This window comes from Panthera pardus, unplaced genomic scaffold (assembly GCF_024362965.1).
Source record: "Panthera pardus isolate Hobbes unplaced genomic scaffold, ASM2436296v1 HiC_scaffold_10, whole genome shotgun sequence".
Lineage (NCBI taxonomy): Eukaryota > Metazoa > Chordata > Mammalia > Carnivora > Felidae > Panthera > Panthera pardus.
In genome coordinates, this window is record NW_026526655.1 from 104,346,492 (window position 1) to 104,366,795 (window position 20,304).

A 20,304-nucleotide genomic window follows, 5' to 3' on the forward strand; every position below is an offset into this window, starting at 1 on the left:
AGAGCCTGGGACCTGCTTCAGATTCTGTCTCCCTCTCTCTCTGCCCCTCCCCGGCTCATGCTCTGTCTCTCTCTCTCTCTCTCTTAAAAATAAATAAACATTAAAATTTTTTTTAAAAAAACATATCAAATAAAACTGAAAATGCAAATCAGGCTCTGAGAAATCCTGATCTATAATTTTAAAAGGGTGGGGGAGAGGTCTAAAAGGTAAGTTTCCAGATTTTGGTAAAGCCCCCAGGAGTACTTGCAGAACAGTCTAAGCTCCCAGGTTCACCCAAGAAACCAGTATTCATTGAGCACCTACTGTGTTCCAAGCTCCGGGCACCAGGTGTGCAAAGGGCAGTGTCATCACACTCAGACAGTTTATAAAGAAAGGGGGTGCTCACTACCATGTAACATTAGAACCATATGACATGGCCTAGACCACAAAGCCATCGGTATGAAGTCATATAAGGTATTAGAGCTTGGAGTCCTGATTACCTAGTCAAACACCTGCACTGCAGAGACAGGTAAAGTGATTTGTCCATGATTACATGCAAGTCAGTAGCAAATGTCATCTCGCTGACTTCTTCCCACCAAGCTGTCTTTCTTAAAAATTCCTTTGTGAAAGGTCAAGTCTTAATCTTTCAAGCTTTTGTGACCCGGAAGACGCTATTCTGAAAAAACTACCCAAACTTCAAGCACCTTGGATTCCTCCAGGCAGTGTTACCATGTTCTTCTGGCTTCCCACCCAGTCCGGTGGGTCTCCCACCTGTACTGTACTGCTCCCAATCTACTGTACTGTAAAACCCTTTGCTTGTGATCAGTGCCAGACTATGAGCTCCTCGGAGGCAGGATCCAGTCTTGACACTGACTGCTAACGTCTGAGTGCTTGTTATGGGGCAGGAGCGGGACAACTTTATACACTCCTTCATTTAGTGCTTATAATAATTCCGTTATCCCAACACCGTAGATGAGGGAACCGGAGCCCGAGAGGTTAAGAGCTTACACAGTACAGCAGACTCTGTGGGCTACTTATTTAATAGCCATATTACCTCAGTCCCATCCCCAACTTCCTCCTTCAATCCATAATATATATAAAACCTGAGTTTTGTACACCAACAGCAGTCTGCTATTGCACAGTCAGTATAGTGCAGTTGGAGCCAATCTCTGTTTCACTGTCTGCCTTTATGGAACTGAACACTTAGGGAGTGCTTGTTCACTCACCGACCCAGTACTTGTTGAGCAGGAGTCTGACAGGGCTCAAATATCCCCCCTCCTTCACATGGCCACATGCTTCACTCCAAGGAGGCCAGACTCTTAAGATCAGGAGGTCAAGCATGATGGTAGACAATAATCATGGACACCCATCCACTTTCCAGTGACGCTGGGGTGGGCAGGCAAAGCCATTCTGGCCAATTTGATGTATAAGAGTCTGCTGGGAGCTTCTGAGAAAGACACAAGCAGACACTCTCCTTCCCTGGACATTGCTTTAGCTACTGCAGGTTTCTTAAATTCTTACAGAAAATCACCCGACGTCCATACAGTGGCTTTAAGCCAATGAGTCAGACTTCAGTTACTCTCACCCAAAAGCATCATAATGTGCACACAAAGCAGCGGAACTGTGATCCAAACACAGATAAGGTGTCTCTAGACTAGACCCTCCACACCTCTCCTGTAACACTCCCACCATCCAGCACCAAGGCTGAGCACATAAGCAGCACGTGTAACTTCAGCTAAATGAAGAAACAGGTGAATGAAATAGAAGTTAAGCTCACCTTTCAGAGACAGGATAACTTTTATGTGCAGTTGTAAGTAAAATATTAGGGTCCTAGGTCCCTTAATGAGTATAAAGCCTACTGACTCTTAGAGGAGACCAAGGTTTAATGCATTTGGAAAACAAGAGTCTGTAAACACCAGTTTCCAGGTCCAAACCAATCTCAGAAAACCGGGTCAATGAAAAAGGCACAAGAGATTCTGTTTCTCATGGGCTCCCTTCACAATGTTTATAGCACTTGTTAGGAGTCATGCCAACGCCCCAGTCTTCCACCCCAATCTTGACCCAAAGGGTCAAACTGAAAGAGAGAGGAAGGGGGAGGGGACAGGTAGAGAGAATGACATCTCTTCAGTGCTTCAAGTCCCATCTTTATTCATGAAAGCTCAGTCCTTGAATGGCTAAAATGGTCATTTGGGTCTTCGGACCCCTGCCTCCACCCACTACCCACCAAAGGCACATGCCCACCTTGATCTTTAGAAGCTGAAGGATCGCCTCCAGGCCACTGCATACAGGTTGCAGAAGAGTCCTTGGCAACCCATACTATTTCTGGCCAGGTACCTAGGCCAACTTCAACACAGTGACCTGAAGGTAAAATGCTCCACGTACTATAGCCAATTCTATCCCCCACAGGAAACCAGTGAATACATTTGCTTTTCCTGAAGGGCCACTCACCAATATCTCATGACCCATTCACTGCAAGATACAGCATTCGCTTTAACTTCAAGGCTGCAAATGCCTGTAAACTTTCCAACACAAGAGCCTCTCTTTACGTGTTCACTTGGCCTTCTCTCGAAGTGCTAAAGCATAAGGATTCTTTCAATCTCCAACAAGAATCAGAGTAAACTCTACTTGCTTCAGAATGAAATGTCCAAAAGCCACAACCAGAGTGTCTTACTGGAGGCCAAAGAATCCTGCTCATCTCTCCCAGAGGAATCCTTTCTCCTAAGGACCAATTCGGACCCACCAAGGCAGCCCGGCCACCTATACAAGTGCCTCCCGGAGCACGACTTACCTTGTAATTGCTAGAGTTCACCCAAGAGGTAGCGAGCCCATCCACAAGTTTATCTAACATGGTCTGGTCATGCTCAAGGTCAGCAGACTTCTGTTTGTCTGAGAAATAGTCTATAAGTTCTTGGCCAACCTGCAGTCGTTTCCCCACATCCTTCTGCAACACCTGTGCCAGGCAGGACTCCATGCGAGGCTCCATGGTGGAATTCAAATCCAGATCCAGCAGAAGCTAGAGGGCAGTCAGGGTGACACCCTCCCAGTAAACGTACCCGGGAGGTTGCCTCTTTGTTCGCTGAGGGTTACTAAGAGCCTGTGTTTCAAAGATGCAATCCGGGGAATGGCAACAATGCACCATGTGTGTCTGAAGAGCAGCTGGTAGGATATTAAAAGTCCAATTTAAATAACTAGCAGGAGATAAAGGAGTGAGTGGCAGAGCGAGGTTCTACTCTTGGGTCTGAAATTCTTCATAATTCAGCAGTCCATTCTGAAAAGTAAAAGAGAGCGACAAATCAGCACAGATAACGTAACATTCAAATGTTTTGAAACATTAAACCACAGACAAAGCAATTCGCGCTGCAGAATCATTTACAATCACAAGTGGAGTGAGAAGCATGAACGTTTGGCAACCATATCAGAATAACATCATTATTATTTTTATCAGGAAGAACATGGAAACCCAAAGCAAAGAGCCAATGAGCTACACAGTTGGTAGGTTGACGTTTTTCACAATTTTCCAGCTTGTAAATATGCCAGTCAGGAAAGCAGTCGTCTGCTTCAGCTGGCATATTTATTCGTGGCTTCAATTTTGCTTCCCACCAAAAACTTAACCCCACTCTGCGTGTGAATCACTGTAGGTACCGTAGCTTACTCTTACTGCCTTACTCTGAGTTTTCTAAAAAACCCACTGCCGGAAATGGGGTGGGCGCCATAGAAAGACCACTGACCAAAGTGGCTGGCCTGGTAATGGGAACCAAAGACAGCATCTCCATCAAACTTCTTGCTCAGGAGCTTTACAACAGGGTGAGCAGTCATCCCTGCCTCGTCATCCTCCCTCCAAGAAAGAAAAGGGAGTGATGGGCGTGGGGGGACAGGGAGAGGAGAAGAGGGAACAGGCTCACATTCTGATCACTTACGGATAGTATCCTCAGCTGACAACAGCACCATTTGGGCCTGGTGTTTTTATAAAATCAGGAGATCTCAAAATCATGTTTGAGGGCAAAACACATGATTCGAGAAAAGTTACACTAGCACTGTTTTCATCAGACTGAACAAGTTGAACAGTGAATCTATAGCTGCTGCAGCAACTGTACACATTTATTTCTCATGCAATTTCTCCTTGCCTTCCAACCTAACAAGAGCCACAGAAAACCTGTCTTCCAGATGCAGCACCTCCCTGACGCTGCAGGAACGAGAAGTGATCCGCACATCAGCAGTAAGTCCCAGCTCTCAGGGGTTCTAGCAGGTAAATATGGACTTATAAATCAAGTAAAATTAAAATTCTGCACAGAATAATTCTTCCAGTCTGAGCACAGCGATTCTTTCCCTTTCTGACATCACCTAATCCGTTCCTACCCTCGGTATAAAAAGCACAATGCGATGGGGCGCCTGCCTGAGTGGCTCAGTCAGTTAAGTGTCCGACTTCAGCTCAAGTCATGTTCTCATGGCTCGTGGGTTCGAGCCCCACGTTGGGCTCTGTGCTGACAGCTCGGAGCCTGGACCCTGCTTCGGATTCTGTGTCTCCCTCTCACTCTGCCCCTCCCCTGCTCATGCTCTGTCTCTCTCAAGAATAAACAAACATTTAAAAAACAAAAACAAAAAAACAGCACAATGCACTTTCTGAGTTCTAGAATCAGAGACTTCTGACACCGGCAGTAATCATTCAAGTCGAGTCATTCAATGAGGAAGACCCTCCTTCAAAGTCCCTGACACATGACTGATTACCCATCTTCTCAACGTTTTTTTGTTTTTTTTTTTTTGTTTTTTTTTTTAATTTATTTTTGGGACAGAGAGAAACAGAGCATGAACGGGGGAGGGGCAGAGAGAGAGGGAGACACAGAATCAGAAACAGGCTCCAGGCTCCGAGCCATCAGCCCAGAGCCTGACGCGGGGCTCGAACTCACGGACCGCGAGATCGTGACCTGGCTGAAGTCGGACGCTTAACCGACTGCGCCATCCAGGCGCCCCTGATTACCCATCTTCTACATGCATGGTGCTGGGGGCAGGACGGCCCTCGAGAAGACCCTGCTTCATACGGCAGAGGAGACAGCCGCTCTCCATCACTTCCACACCGTGGTACTGATCCCTCCTTCATAAGAAGGACCTTCAAATACATAAAAGCGTCTATTACCCTTTATTCCAATTTTTAAGCCAAACAAAATAACCACAGCTCCTTAATCAGCTATGTTGAGCTTTATAAAGGAGGCATCAGCGATACAGGAAAACTGGACAAACAGAACCTTTTCTTTCTCAGTCCAATATCAGCCCAAGAAGCAAATCAAACAAGATTGGGCTTGTGGTGGATTAAAAATGGCCACAAATTCTTTGCTTCTCCTCCCTCATCAAGGTGGGGCCTAAGTTCTCTCCCACAGTGACTCTGGGGTTGGCCCTGTGACTTACTTTGGCCCGTGGGGAACCAGCTGCTGCAAAAGGAAGCAGAGATTTGAGAGGCAAGTGCGGCCGCCCACCCTTAGAATGCTGCCCAGGGCCCGCCATGCTGGGAGGAAGCTCCTGGAACCCGAGAGGCCATGTGGAAGGCAAGCAGCACGCTCCAGCCGACGGTCAGAAGCAGCCGCCAGACGTGGGAGTGAGTCCGTCAGGGACCACTTAGCCATTTCAGTCATCATCTGACTGCAGCTACACAAGTCTGAGGAGACAAGCAAAAAACCACCCAGCCAAACCACAGATTCTAAGAGGTAACATCTCGTTGTTGCTGTAAGCCACAGGTCTGCAGTGGTTTGTTACACACCAGTAGATATCAGATGCACTCTGCCCTCCCCCAAACATCTATCTTTCCTTCTCAGTGAAAACAATCTCCTATCCTTTACTCCTCCGAGGGCCTAAAATCAACGGACACTAACCGATAATGATAATGATCACACAACTTTGAAGCCTCTACTTGAGGTGTCAAGTTCAATACCAGATGATGTATATGGACTGCCTTTAATTCTCCAACCAACTGTAAAAAGTACGTATTAGCATCCCTATTTTACTGAGGAAACTGAGTAAAAGTACAGGTAAGTAAATTTCTAAGGCCACATGGCCACTTAGTTTCCTCTCCCCAGCTTCAAACCCTTGTGATTACAAGCGTGGCCTAGTTCTGTTCTCACTCAGGGAAAGGAGGTCAGACATCATGCTCAGCTAGGAAGTAACAGGCAAGAGAATGCGGTCTCCATTGCTGGGAGAGGAATGATTCTGTTCATTTCAGCCTCTCTATAATTTTTAAAATACATATTATATATAAAAAGCTCCCCTGCCCTAAGAATTGTATAGGATTTCCAACAAATAAAAGTATATGCTTCTTGAGGGTAATTATGCAATAAAGGCTTAAGATAGTCAAAAGTAGGTCACAAACTTCTATGTACAAAACCCACAGAATGAAAGACACTGTTAGTCCCTAAGCGTTAAGCAGATTGGGTCCTCTCTACTCTTTTTCTCCTTAACTTAAAAAAAAAGGGGGGGGGGGGGCGCCTGGGTGGCTCAGTCGGTTGAGTGTCCGACTTCGGCTCAGGTCATGATCTCTCGGTCTGTGAGTTCGAGCCCCGCATCGGGCTCTGTGCTGACAGCTCAGAGCCTGGAGCCTGCTTTGGATTCTGTGTCTCCCTCTTTCTCTGACCCTCCCCCGCTCATGCTGTTTCTCTGTCAAAAGTAAATAAACATTAAAAAAAAAAATTTTTTTAAAGTAACTGATACTCTCGAGCATTTTCTCCATCTCTGCTTTCAGAAGCATTCAGGGAATATCAATCACATAGTCCCAAATTCACAAGGTACAAAAGTATAAAACCTCCCTCCCACTCCTGCCCCCCAGCCACCTAGTTTCCCTAACAGCAAATAATGTCACCAGTTTCCTGTGTACTCTTGCAGAGATATTTTTAGTGACCCAGGTAAATAAATATGTGCCTTTCTCCCTGTACCCCCTGGGAATTTTCTAAACCAACAAAAACACCAGCAAAACTTCATACAGCAACAGACTTATACAAAAACATTCTTAAAAAAAAAAAAAAACACGTTATATTAAAAGATGCAGAAAATAGAATATAAACAAACGGGGGGAGGAGGAGGTAAGACATCTCCTCCTTCCACCCACATCCTGTCCAGGCTCTCTACCAGGGAAAAGCCCAACAAGGAAACACGTCTCAAGTTAACCCAGAACCTGCAGTCCCAGAGGTGACCCATGGTTAGACCAAATAAAAACCAGGTCTGTTATGCGCAAGGCATTGCTGGAAGGCACGGGGACGCGATAAACAGGACTCAGCACTTGCCCAGAAAGACCTTACGAACCGGCACAGCGTCTGTTCACGATGGGTCATCAGTTCTGAAATCATCATTTGAGGGTGCGGTGTCGCACAGAGGACTACCTGACAGCAGTGCTAGTGTTAGGAATTACTCAGACTGTTGGAATGAGTAAGTCACGGGGATGAAAGTGACAGCGCAGGGAATACAGTCAGCAGCACTGTGTGGAGACAGACGGTGGCTACCCTTGTGGGGAGCACCAGCATAATGTACAGACTTATGCAATCACTTATGTTATACACCTGAAACCGATTTAACATTGTGCGTCAACTGTACTTCAATTAAAAACAAAAACAAGGGGCGCCTGGGTGGCTCAGTCGGTTGAGCGGCCGACTTCAGCTCAGGTCATGATCTCGCGGTCTGGTCTGTGAGTTCGAGCCCCGCGTCGGGCTCTATGCTGACAGCTCGGAGCCTGGAGCCTGTTTCAGATTCTGTGTCTCCCTCTCTCTCTGACCTTCCCCCGTTCATGCTCTGCCTCTCTCTGTCTCAAAAATAAATAAATGTTCAAAACAAAAAAAACAAAAACAAAATGACTCAGAATGTAACACTATTTGTAAGTTTAAAAAAAAGTCCCACTTGCACACATTTTCCAAAATAATAAGAGAATGTAAAAATGATACAAAAGAAAAGGCAGGTGAGGTTAGAATGGCCAACTACCTTTCCTCCTCTTGATGTATCACGCTAAGTGCTCTCCTTGAGCAAGATCTCACCACGAAAGCCATGGGGCCACTAGACCTTACTGTATCAGTCCCTGGGAAAAGGGACACATGCCAGGTGTTTCCGAAAAAATGCCCCAACTCCTCTTAAACTCCTCCTCCCCAACTGCAAAGGGCTCTTCCATTCCCCAGCATCACCCTTCTCTGCCCCCGCTACGGTATAAGCATCTCAACTTTTTCCTGACGCATCATCTTGGTCTATACCGGGGACGGGGAGGGGGGGGGGGGGGGGGGGTGGGTAGTAACAATAAGAGGAGAAGCCCATGGCCCTACAGCCATTCTCCTTTGCAGTAGCCAGGAAAGTGGAAATTAACAGAGCAATGTTTATCAGAACAATAGCCCAACTGTGAGCCCAACTCTGCCAGGGACTAACAGGAAGAAGTTAAAAAATACCAGCTTCAACAAGAATGAAGAAACACACAATTAGACAGCCTGAGGTAATGAAAAGAGCAACAAAGTTTAAAATTCCAGCCTCTAGTCTTGACTGCCACTTCCTGAGTGGCACTGGGGAGAATGATGGCTCCTCATTCATTAAATAAAATTAAAAATGGAAAAGGTTTGCACGGGAAATTTTTAAAAACTGGCTCCTATCTCTGTGCGGCGCCTGCGTGGCTCAGTCAGGTAAATGTCCAGCTCTTGTCTTCGGCTCAAGCCATGATCTCACGGTTCATGGGTTCGAGTCCCACATCGGTTTCTGCACTGGCAGTGCAGAGCCTGCTTGGGATTCTCTCTCTCTCTCTCTCTCTCTCTCTCTCTCTCTGCCCCTCCCCTGCTTGTGCCCTCTGTCTCTCTCTCTCTCTCTCTCAAAATAAATAAATAACCTTTAAAAAATTAGTTATCTCTATCCCCTTAATTATCATAACTACTCTACAGCACCTGCATACACAACCATGGAGGTGTATTAACAATGGAGGACCGGTGGGCAGGGATGGCAGAGAACCGAACCAACTCTAAGCTCTGCTCCGTAGACTTCTCCATAAGAGAAGTTACAAGCAGGACCATTTTTACCTAGTGGCTCAAAACAAGTTAATACTTCTCATGAGTCTGTGGGTTGGCTGGGCCCACCTAGAAGGCTCTTCTACTAATCTCGCCTGGGAGCATTCATGCCAGCTTCACCTGGGTGCGAGTACACAACAGCATCACTCACATGGCTGAGAAACTGAGGCTAGCTGCTGGCTGGACCGCCTGCCACATATGATCTCCAACCATTCGGTGACAGAGGCTGCACCTCACTACAGTGTGGCTAGAGCGTTTCGAGGTAGCAAATGGGGAAACTGCCGAGCCTCTCAAGGCCCAGAATCCAGAACCTGTAAATCACTTCTGCTCCATCCGGCTAGTGAAAGCAAGTCACAAGGCCAGCCTAGATAAGCATGAGGAAATCAATTCTACAAATTTATAGGAGGAGCTACAAAGTATTTTGGCCATGTTTTTCAGTCTAACACAGATGTATTCAATGGGTATTTGCAGAATAAATAAATGGATAAATAGATGGGATGAATACATTTGTACTGTTTATCCATTACCAGGCTAATCTCAATTACTTGCATTGATTCAATTTATCATATATCACATCTCACCATAGAAAATACAAGAGAAGTTACTATAATCCATGAGTTGAAAATGCTTCCAACTTACTTGGAGAGAATGAAATGCACTCACCAAAAGCTTATCAATGTAAGAAGTCAATACAAACATAAGATGCACATTACAGTTCACAGGTGGAATGTTACACCTGCAAAATAAGGCATATGAAGGGGCGCCTGGGTGGCTCAGTCGGTTGACTGTCCGACTTCGGCTCAGGTCATGATCTCGCAGTTGGTGAGTTCAAGCCCCGCGTCGGGCTCTGTGCTGACAGCTCAGAGCCTGGAGCCTGTTTCAGATTCTGTGTCTTCCTCTCTCTCTGACCCTCCCCACTCTGTCTCTGTCTCTCAAAAATAAATAAACGTTTAAAAATATATAAAAAATGAAAAAGTAAGGGATATAAATAAGTTCTGTGGTAATTCAGAGGGGTAACTCAGAAGGCGTGGAATGACCAAGTTAAAACTATATATGCTCATTAGGTAATCGGGTGCACTTAATAGGAGAAATGATAAAACTTAATGGGAGAGGGGCACCTGGGTGGCTCAGACAGTTCAGTGTCCGACTCTTGATTTCAGCTCAGATCATGATCTCACGGTCTGTGGGACAGAGGCCCGAGTCAAGGCTCCACGCACTGATAGCGCAGAGCCTGCTTGGGATCCTCTCTCTGCCCCTCCCCCACTCGCACTCTCTGCCTCTCTCTGTCAAAATAAATAAATAAACATTTAAAAAAACAAACCAAAAGAAAACCTTAATGGGAGGGGCGCCTGGGTGGCTCAGTGGGTTCAGCGGCTCAGGTCATGATCTCATGGTTTGTGGAGCTGAGCCCTGCTCACATGCACTCATGCTCCCACACTCACACGCGCGCCCTCTCTCTGGCTCTGAAAATAAATAAATAAACTTAAAAAAATAAAAACACTTAACAGGGAAGAAAAGCATAAGCAAATGAGGGCGGGAGATACTTGTGAACAGGTGAGGGAAGACGTGTGGTAAGGTAGAGACAGTGAAATACTGTGAGGTACACAGGCCTCATTATGCCCATTTCAAAGACAAAGAAATGAAAGCTCAGAAAGGTTAGATAAAAAATACAAACACCTGCCCACAGTTTTAAAGCTAATAATGTCAGGCAGTAGTCAAAAACCAGAGCTGCCTAGCCTTAAGGCTTGTATTCTTTTTTTTTTTTTTTAACTTTATTTTGAGAGAGAGAGAGAGAGAGCATGAGCAGGGGAGGGGCAGAGAGAGAGAGAATCACAAGCAGGCTGTGCTCTGTCAGCACAGAGCCCAACGTGGGGCTTGATCCCACGAAAAATCAAGATCATGACCTGAGCCAAAATCAAGAGTCGGACACTTAACCAACTGAGCCACCCACGCGCCCCTTTTAGGTTTGTATTCTTTTTTTAATTAAAAAAAAAATTTTTTTTTTAACGTTTATTTATTTTTGAGACAGAGAGAGACAGAGCATGAACGGGGGAGGGTCGGAGAGAGAGGAAGACACAGAATCCGAAACAGGCTCCAGGCTCCGAGCTGTCAGCACAGAGCCCGATGCGGGGCTCTAACTCACGGACTGCGAGATCATGACCTGAGCCGAAGTCAGACGCTTAACCGACTGAGCCACCCAGGCGCCCCTGTTTGTATTCTTAACACTTCACTACGACCCTCTACTACCATGTTGAAAATCCAAGGTACAGGCATTTAATAACGGAAACGTGAAAATGTTCAACAGCTATAGCAGGTGGGGCATAAAAAGTAGAGGAGTAGGAAACAAGAAATCAAATCACAAGTACTTAGGAAACTTTAGTAAACTAATATTCCTCATTATAGTATCAAGAGAGACAATTCAAACTAGCAGTACAGCAAAATAAATAGCCACATTGAAACTCTCCCTGGAAAATATGTGTAGAAAGCAGGCATGACATTTAAAAAGCCAACTCTAGAAGCCAGAAAGTGGCAGAATTTTACTCACATTAAGTCTTTAAAAGCAGTGTGTATCTACCTATAAGACAACCCTTTGAAATTAGCAGAATTTTATTGACATTAAGTCAAAAGCAGTGTGTTTCTATCAATAAGACAACCCTTCTTGGCGTTGTAAGATTTTTATAACATGGTCTGAAATTTTTAAAAGACACTCTGCCTTGTCCTGCCAGCAGTGAATCTCTGTTCTCACTCGACCTGTGCCTTCTCCTCCCCCCCCCCCAGCCCCACCCATTTTCTGAGCCCACACAGTCAGGGAACACTGAGTCCGTGCCTACGACGTGGCACGCATTGTACGGTGCTAACGACAGGAAAGCACAGAACGTAAGGCTTGGTCAAGCCTTCAAGGAGCCCCCTGCCCCAAAAGAAGGCAGAAACAGAAACACAAACAGCCGCGATGGTATCAGTAGTCTTTTTTTTTTTTTTTAATATTTTTTTTTTTGAGACAGAGACAGAGCATGAACGGGGGAGTGTCAGAGAGAGGGAGACACAGAATCGGAAGCAGGCTCCAGGCTCTGAGCTGTCAGCACAGAGCCCGATGCAGGGCTCGAACTCACAGACCGTGAGATCATGACCTGAGCCGAAGTCGGACGCTCAACCGACTGAGCCACCCAGGCGCCCCTCAGTAGGAGTCTTAAGCAGGATGTTTGTAGCAGGTGCTGCAGGTAGCAGAGAAAGGAGACAAGACGCCGCCTGAGGAAATTCAAGTGGGAATTTCAGGGACGGGGCAGGCAGGGCAGCTCACACCATGCCGATAGAGCACCCACTCCCCCAGCCAGCCCCACCTTTTCACTTGTCAGCCTGTGGTCACTGGCTCACAGCCCCTCGGCCTCCAGCCTCCCTGTCTCCCTCCCTCCTTCCCTGCCTCAACATCCTGCAATGGCCTCTCTTTTCAGACACCTCAGACCTCTACCCTTCCAGGTGTCTGTTCTCAGGTGTCAGCAACCCCTCTTTGTCTCTCAGCCCCCCTGACGTGTTCTGCAATCCCACTTTCCAACCACAACTGACCATCCTTCCAGCCCTTAGGCTCAAGCCCCTGGCTCCAGCCTCAATTCCATAAAACGCCTTCCCAATCTGACCTTCCTTAGTCTGGATTCAATTCCATGGGGATTTTAAGGGCTTGAAACTTTCAACTTTCTCTCCTGTGATAGCTGCCTCGTAAATCTGCACCCTGGAGGAACCAGACACACTTAACCAGCTGTCTTCTCACGCCTGCGGCAAACAGTCCATCACGCGGAAGGGAACACACGCACGTGCCCGATGGGTGTCATTTTACACTGATCATCTCAAACTTCACAAAGTATTCCAAACCAGCATCCTAATTCATGTTCTCCAGTAAGCTGGCCCACCCTTCTCTCCAAAACCACTTTCCCATCTTCTCCCCAAGCGCCCATGTACCCTGTCCTGCAGCCTACACCCGCCGGCCTCTTCGGATGTCAACCAGCTGCACTGACGTGCTTCCTGCTCACCCTAAAGCCTCTCTGATGCAGCTTCACTGGCCCCTGCCCCACCGGAGCTGCTCTCATCAGGGTCATGGATAACCTCCATGCCAGCAAATCCAAGCAATACCCTTTCTAGACTTTCTAACTCCATCTCTCGGGAGCATTCCAAAGCTGGCCCCTCCATCCTTCATAAAAAATTTCCCATTTCCGTGAAAATAAACAGTCGTGCCTTCCTGCCACTTTTCTGAGCACACCTACTCGAATCTCTCTAACCATCTCTGCTCTGCTTCCAGAGCTGCTGATGGGCTCAGATCGATGCCTCTCATGCTCTAACCTTGCTCACTGCAGAACACTCAACATCCGTTCCCAGGAGTTTAAAAGCTTCCCGTGAACTGATGACTTCCAAATTGGCATCTCCAGGCCAAGTATTTGTGGACTCCCGTTGTACACCCTGACTCCTGCTCTTCCTTCTTCTGCCTTAAACCCTCTCCCTGTGCCTACAGTGGTCTGGCTATGGGCCTCATGGCTTCAGCTTAAAATTCACCTCCTCAACAAGTCCTTCAAAGACCACTCACAGGAAGCCCCTCGTCACGGCATCCCATTCCCTTCCTTCAAATCACTTGTGACAAGTCATAATTCTACTGCATGTTTCACTATTTGCTGGCCGTTTTCCCCAGGACTGTCAGTCTGGCACAGGAGGGGATCTCATTTGTTGTGTTCACCTGAAGCCTGTAACCATATCACACACAAGGCACTTGAGAAGTGTCTGTTGAATGATTCAAGTTTGAGCTGAAAATCAAAAGTCACTGGCGATCATTAACTGAGTTCATTATCTTCTTGAGGAGTGGGAGGAATGGGGTGGGTAAGAAGAATGTGAAAAACATTCCAGGTGAAAGGATTGTGCGAATACGTATGAACAAAGCACAAACACGAGAGACTGGCTCACCAGAGGAAAGGCAGCGATTTGGAAAGGCCAGGGCACTGGCTCCCAGCCGGTAAACACTGACCCCACCCCCGAGATGAGAGTGGACGGTTATTACAAGAATGTCGGAGAATTCTTCCATACACACACCAAACGCTGTCCAGATGTCCTCATGTCCACATTTTTCAAACTCACATACACACTGAATTGTTCAATGTGATGGTAATGTAAAAAGCAATTCTAAATTCTTTCTTTTAGTTTGACAATTTTTCTCAATTAACAGATACTAGAAATTCCACTTCTGTAGAGCTCTGTGATTTGGACACTAGCCTCAAAAACTCTGGAAACAATCAGTCAGGCATAGAGCAGGAAGACTAGACACAGTGCCCAAGAGTCTATTTCCAGCCCTAAAAGTCAACAGGCCTTCAGGGAGCTCTTTACAAGTTATCTATGAACAACAGAATCAGACTTAGGGTGGGCATATAATTTACCTGGAAAAGATCATTAAAATCTGGAATTATACAAGTGATCACAAGATCATAAGATTCTGTGGTAAGGAGGAAAAAAATCAGAGTTAATCAATCTCTCTCTCTGAGAGAGAGTGAATACACACACACACACACACACACACATATATATATATACAGTCTATATATATATAGTGTCTATATATACAGTCTATACATATATAGATGAACAATAATTAAATACAGTGAAGTCAAGAAAAAAAAGTTATATAATGCAAATCCCCAAAAATGAATTAAAGGAGGTTCACCATATTATATTAAAAGGCCAGACCATATGAATAGGGGGGGAAAATCATTAACATTGGTTAATTTCTGGTGATCAGATTATAGATTTTTCATTGCAATTTTCTGTATTCCAGAAATATTTTTTTCTTAGTGTTTATTTTTAACAGAGAGAGAGCAAGCAGGGGAAATACAGAGAGAGACAGAGAGAGACAGAGGATCCAAAGCGGGCTCTGCACTGACAGCCGTGAGCCTGAGGCATGGCTTGAACTTCTGAACCGCGAGATCATGACCTGAGCTGAAGCTGGATGCTTAACAGACTGAGCCAACCAGGCGCCCCTCGAAGTATTTTCTGTAATGAATATATGCTACTTTCGTAATTACAAACAGGTAAGTACTATTCAAAAATCAGGCACTACCATTTCATAATGGAGGAAAGTCTCCCTTCCGGTCTCATGGAATATAATGTGTAACTGTCAGTGAAGCGTAGAACAACAAAGTCTCAAACTGATAAGAAGATGGAAGTATGCACCAATTACTTCCACAAAACACATGGTGAAAAACCACACGCTGGTGAAAAAAAATAAGTGCAAAGAAAAGAAAAAAACACACACACAAACCCAGCACCGCCACATTACTGTGCGCAGACTGTGAGAAAAGGACAGCATGTACTGCACCGGCACCAAATAAGTGATTCATAGCAGTCAATACCTGCCTTCACTAGCATTTTAATGTTTTCTCTCTGTTTTCTCTAACTGTGAACTGTAAAAATAGGAGATAGCTCTGTTTCTGCTTCTCCTGCAGCAGGTTTAAAATAGGAGGAATGGCTTCTATTTTTATTCTGCTCCTCAAACTTCCTCAAAAATGAAACAAGACAGATAAGCACTGAGAACCACTGAAATTCAGTGATTATCACATGAGGGTTGTTATAATATTCTCTTTACTTTTGTAGGTGTTGAAAATTGTACATCATTTTTTTAAGGTACTATAAAGCTTCAGTCCACTTGGTGGAAAAAACTATGAATTACCTGTAATTAAACTGTCCATTAACTAAACAAATTAGAATGTGAAACTGTATTAAAGTACACACATATATAGTACAGTATAGCCTAAATGTGGGGAAAACTACAGAGTATATAAAAAAACAGAGTATATAAAATATTAATGTGTGACCTCTGAGTAATAGGCTTATGAGAGCTTCTGTCCTACTTCTTAAAAATTTCTTTTTGGGGCACCTGGGTGGCCCACTTGGTTGGCAGTCCAACTCTGGCTCAGGTCATGATCTCACAGCTCATGCGTTGGACTCCCACCTCGGACTCTGTTCTGACAGCCCAGAGCCTGGCTTCGGATTCTGTGTCTCCCTCTCTCTCTGCCCCTCCCCAGCTCCTGCTCTGTCTCTCTCTGTCTCAAAAATAAACATTTTTTTTTTTAATTCTACTTTTTGTATTTGTGAAACAGAAAAGATTGGGGTGGCTGGGTGGCTCGGTTGCTTGAATATCTCTTGATTTCAGCTCAGGTCACGACCCCGGGGTCATGGGATCGAGCCCCGCATCAAGCTCTGAGCTGGGCATGAAGCCTGCTTAAGATTCTCTCTTTCTCCCTCTGCCCTTCTCCCCTGTTCGCACTCTCTCTCTCCTGCTAAAATAAAAACATGAAAGAAAAAAGAAAAAGAAGAGATAAAGATTTTAAAAGTCTCTGAAGAGAAAAACAGAACAGCACCCAATTTTATTCATTCAAGAACTGTAAGACTAAAACTAACCTCTCACTCTTTATTCACTGCTGACTTTTTTCCTCTCTCAACGCAAATTACTTAATGTATACACAAGACTGGCTCTCAGCATTAGCATACCACACTGTTACCTTACCAAGGCAGTGACCCCAGATAGGAGAGGATAATAATACAGATCACAGCTTTCCACAGAAGGATCTTACATGAAGACAAGACACCTGAGTAAAGGACCAGCTTATTGGGGTGAGGAGCCTTATGAAAGACAGAGTGTGACTGGTAACGTTGGCTCATCTAGAAAGAGGGGATCTAAATTTCCACTCAACCTAGCAACACTTGACTTCTATAATATTTTTCAGAGAGTTTCATTTATAGTTTCACTCACAGTCCTGGTCAAATAGTATTTCTTTTCTCATGTGTTTACTACGCTAACACAAAATAGATCACTGAAGCTAAGCTGCTTACATGACTTTTTAGTAACCGCTTTCCTGAGATCTAATTCACTTACCATTAAGTTCACCCTTTTATACTGGGTGTAATTCAGCAGTTTTTATTATATTCACAAGGCTGTGCAACCATCACCACTATTTAAGTCAAGAACATTTTTATTATCTCAAAATAAAACCTTATGTCCTTTAGCAGTCCCTCCCCAAACCCCTTTCCCTAAACCCATGAAAACCAATAATCTACTTTCTGACTGACTGGATTTGCCTATGCTGGACATTTCACATAAGTAGAGTCATAAAATACATGCCTTTTTGTCTGGCTTTCACTCAACATACTATTTTCAAGGCTTATCCATGTTGTACCATGTATAACACTCCTTTTTATGGCTGAATAATATTCCATTGTACAGATATATCACATTTTGTTTATAAGCTCACCTGTTGATGGACATTTGGATCATTTCTACTTTTTGGCTATTATAAATCTGCTACTATGAACATTTCTGAACAAGTTTTGCTCAGATATGTTTTTAATTTACTAGAATATAGGATATGGTACTGTTTTAACTCTTTGAAGACCTGTCAAACTATTTTCCAAAATACACCATTTTACATTCCCACAAGCAACATATTTATTTTGAGAGACAGCATGAGTAGGGGAGGGGCTGAGAGAGAGGGAGAGAAAATCCCAAGCAGGCTCCTTGCTGTCAGTGCAGAGCCCCACTGCAGGGCTCAAACTCACAAACCATGAGATCATGACCGGATCCAAAATCAGGACTTGGATGCTTAACCAACTGAGGCCCCCAGGTGCCCCACCACAAGCAGTATATGAGGGTTCCAATCTCCCTACATCTTCAGCAACACTTACTGTCTATTTCAGCCATTGAAATAGACAATGAAATAATGGCATTTCACTGTGGTTTAGACTTGCATTTCCCTGAAGACTAAGGATACTGAGCTTCTGTTCATGGGCGTGGCCACTTGGACATCTTCTTTGGAGAAATGTTTAATCAAATCTTTTGTTTATCTTTTAATTGGGTTATTTGTTTTTTTACTGCTGACTCTTAAGAGTTTTTATACGTCGCGGATAAAGGTCCTTTATCATATATATGATTTCTGAGTATTTTCTCTCATTCTGTGGAGTGTGCTTTCATTTTCTTGATGGGTGTCATTTGAAACATAAAGATCTCAATTTCGATGAAGTCCACTTTATGTTTTTGTCTTTTGTGGCTTATATCATACCGAAGAAATCATTGTCTATTTTACCACAATAAAAAAAGAAAAAAAAACTACTGCCTAATGCAAGGTCATAAAGATTTACATCTACATTTCAGATCTTACATTTAGGTCTAGGAATAATTCTGAATTCATTTATACATACAAGTGAGGAAAGGGTCCAAATTCATTCTTTTGCATGTGGAGATCCACTTGTCCAAGCACCATTTGTTGAAAAGACCATTCTTTCCCCCACTGAATTGTCTTAACACCTTCATTGAAAATCAACTGACTATAAATGTAAGGTTTTATTTCTGGACTTACATTCTATTCCACTGATGTATATGTTTATTCTTATTATCAGTACCAAGCAGTTATGATTACTATAGCTTTGTAGTAAGTTATGAAAGTCTTCCAACTTTGTTCTTTTTCAAGATTATTTTGGCTATTCTGGGTCCCTGGTACTTCCGTATGAGTTTTAACATCAGCCTGTCAATTGCTACAGAACAGGCAGCTAGGATTTTAAGTGAGGGTACCAAATCTGTAGAAAATTTGGGGAATATTGCCATCTTTAACATTATTAGGTAATCTGATCCATGAACATAAAATATTTTCCCATTTATTTCATTTTTTAATGTATGTTTATTTTGAGAGAGAGAGAGAGAGAGAGAGAGAGAGCGCGCGCATGTGCACACACACTAGCAAGGGAGGAGCGGAGAGGGAGAAAGAGAATCCCAAGCAGGCTCTGCACTGCCAGTGCAGAGCCCAACGCAGGGCTCAAACTCCCAAACCGTGAGATCATGACCTGAGCCAAAACCAAGAGTCGGACTCTTAACGGACTGAGCCACCCAAGCACCCCTTTCCATTTATATAGATCTTTATTTTCTTTCCATTTATTTAGATCTTTAATTTCTTTCAATGGTGCTTTATAGTTTTCAGAGTATAAGTTTTACACTTTTTGTTAACTTTATTCTAAGGTTTTTTTTATTCTTTTTGTAGCTATTGTGAATGGGATTGTTTCTTAGTTTCGTTTTTGGACTCTTCATTGCAAGTATACAGGAATACAACTGATTTTTGTTTATTGATCTTATATCCTGCAGCCTGGCTGAACTCCCTTATTAGTTCTAATAGTTCTACAGCAGAATCCTTAGGATGTTCTACACACAAGATCATGTCATCTGCAAATACAGTTTTACTTCTTTTCCAATCGGATGCATTTTATTTCTTTTTCTTGCCTAACTGCCCTGGTTAGAACCTCCAGTACAATGTTGACTAGAAGGGGCATAAAAGAACATCCTTTTCTTGTTCCTGATCTTGAGAACACACTCAATCTTTTAGTACTATGACATTAGCTATGGGTATATGGCCTTTATCACATTAAGGAAGTTCTCTTCTATTCCTAGTTTGTTGAGGGTTTTTAATCACAAAAAGGTGCTGGATTTTGTCAAATGCTTTTCCTTCAGCTATTGAGACGATGATGTGGTTTTTATCCTTTATTCTATTAATATGGAGTATTATATTCATTTTCAGATATTAGACCAACCTTGTATTTCTGATATAAATCCTACTCGGTCATAGTATATAATCCTTCTGATACGGTGCTGGATTCAGTTTGCTAGTATTTTACTGATTTTTGACATCTATATTCGTAAAAGAGACTGGTCTGTAATTTTCTTGTGATGTCTTTGTATGCCTTTGGTTAACAGAGTAATAACATGCTCAAAACATTTCATGGTCCTCTTTATTCTGAAAAAGTCTGTGAAGAATTTGCATTTGGTAGCTATGGTAGAATCAATGAATGTGAAGTCATCTGAGCCGGGCTCTTTTTTGTGGGATGTTTTTTGACTGTTAACCTGTTACTTGCTATTGGTTTATCCATATTGTCTGTTTTTTCTTCAGCCAATCACAGTAGAGTCTTTTCAGGAATGCATAATTCCATCCACGTTAATTTATTTTGAGAGAGAGAAAGAGAGAGAGAGAACTCGAGCAGGGGAGGGGCAGAGAGGGAGAGAGAGAAAGAATCCCAAGCAGGCTCCACACTGTGAGCATGGAGCCCAATGCAGAGCTCCAACCCACAAACAGTGAGATCATGACCTGAGCCGAAATCCAAAGACTAATCTAGTCTTTTCTTTTTTTCCTTCTGCTTACTTCTGGTTAAGTATGTTCTCTCACTAGTCTCTTAAGATGGAAGTTTTGGTTACTGATTAAAGATCCTTCTTTGTTAATAAAAGCATTTAAAGCTATAAACTTCCCTCTGAGCATTGCTT

General features: G+C 43.8%; 1 protein-coding gene across 27 annotated transcripts in view; it reads right to left on the reverse strand.

The window, feature by feature from the left end:
* CLASP1 (cytoplasmic linker associated protein 1) overlaps positions 1 to 20,304 on the reverse strand; it is a 271,145-nt gene that overhangs the window by 231,430 nt on the left and 19,411 nt on the right. For all 27 annotated transcript variants that reach the window (XM_053909860.1, XM_053909828.1, XM_053909856.1 and 24 more), the window contains exon 2: positions 2,768 to 3,247. In XM_053909860.1, coding sequence (XP_053765835.1) covers positions 2,768 to 2,962 — 195 coding nt within the window. In that variant the 5' untranslated portion in view covers positions 2,963 to 3,247. The remainder of the gene's footprint in view (positions 1 to 2,767; positions 3,248 to 20,304) is intronic.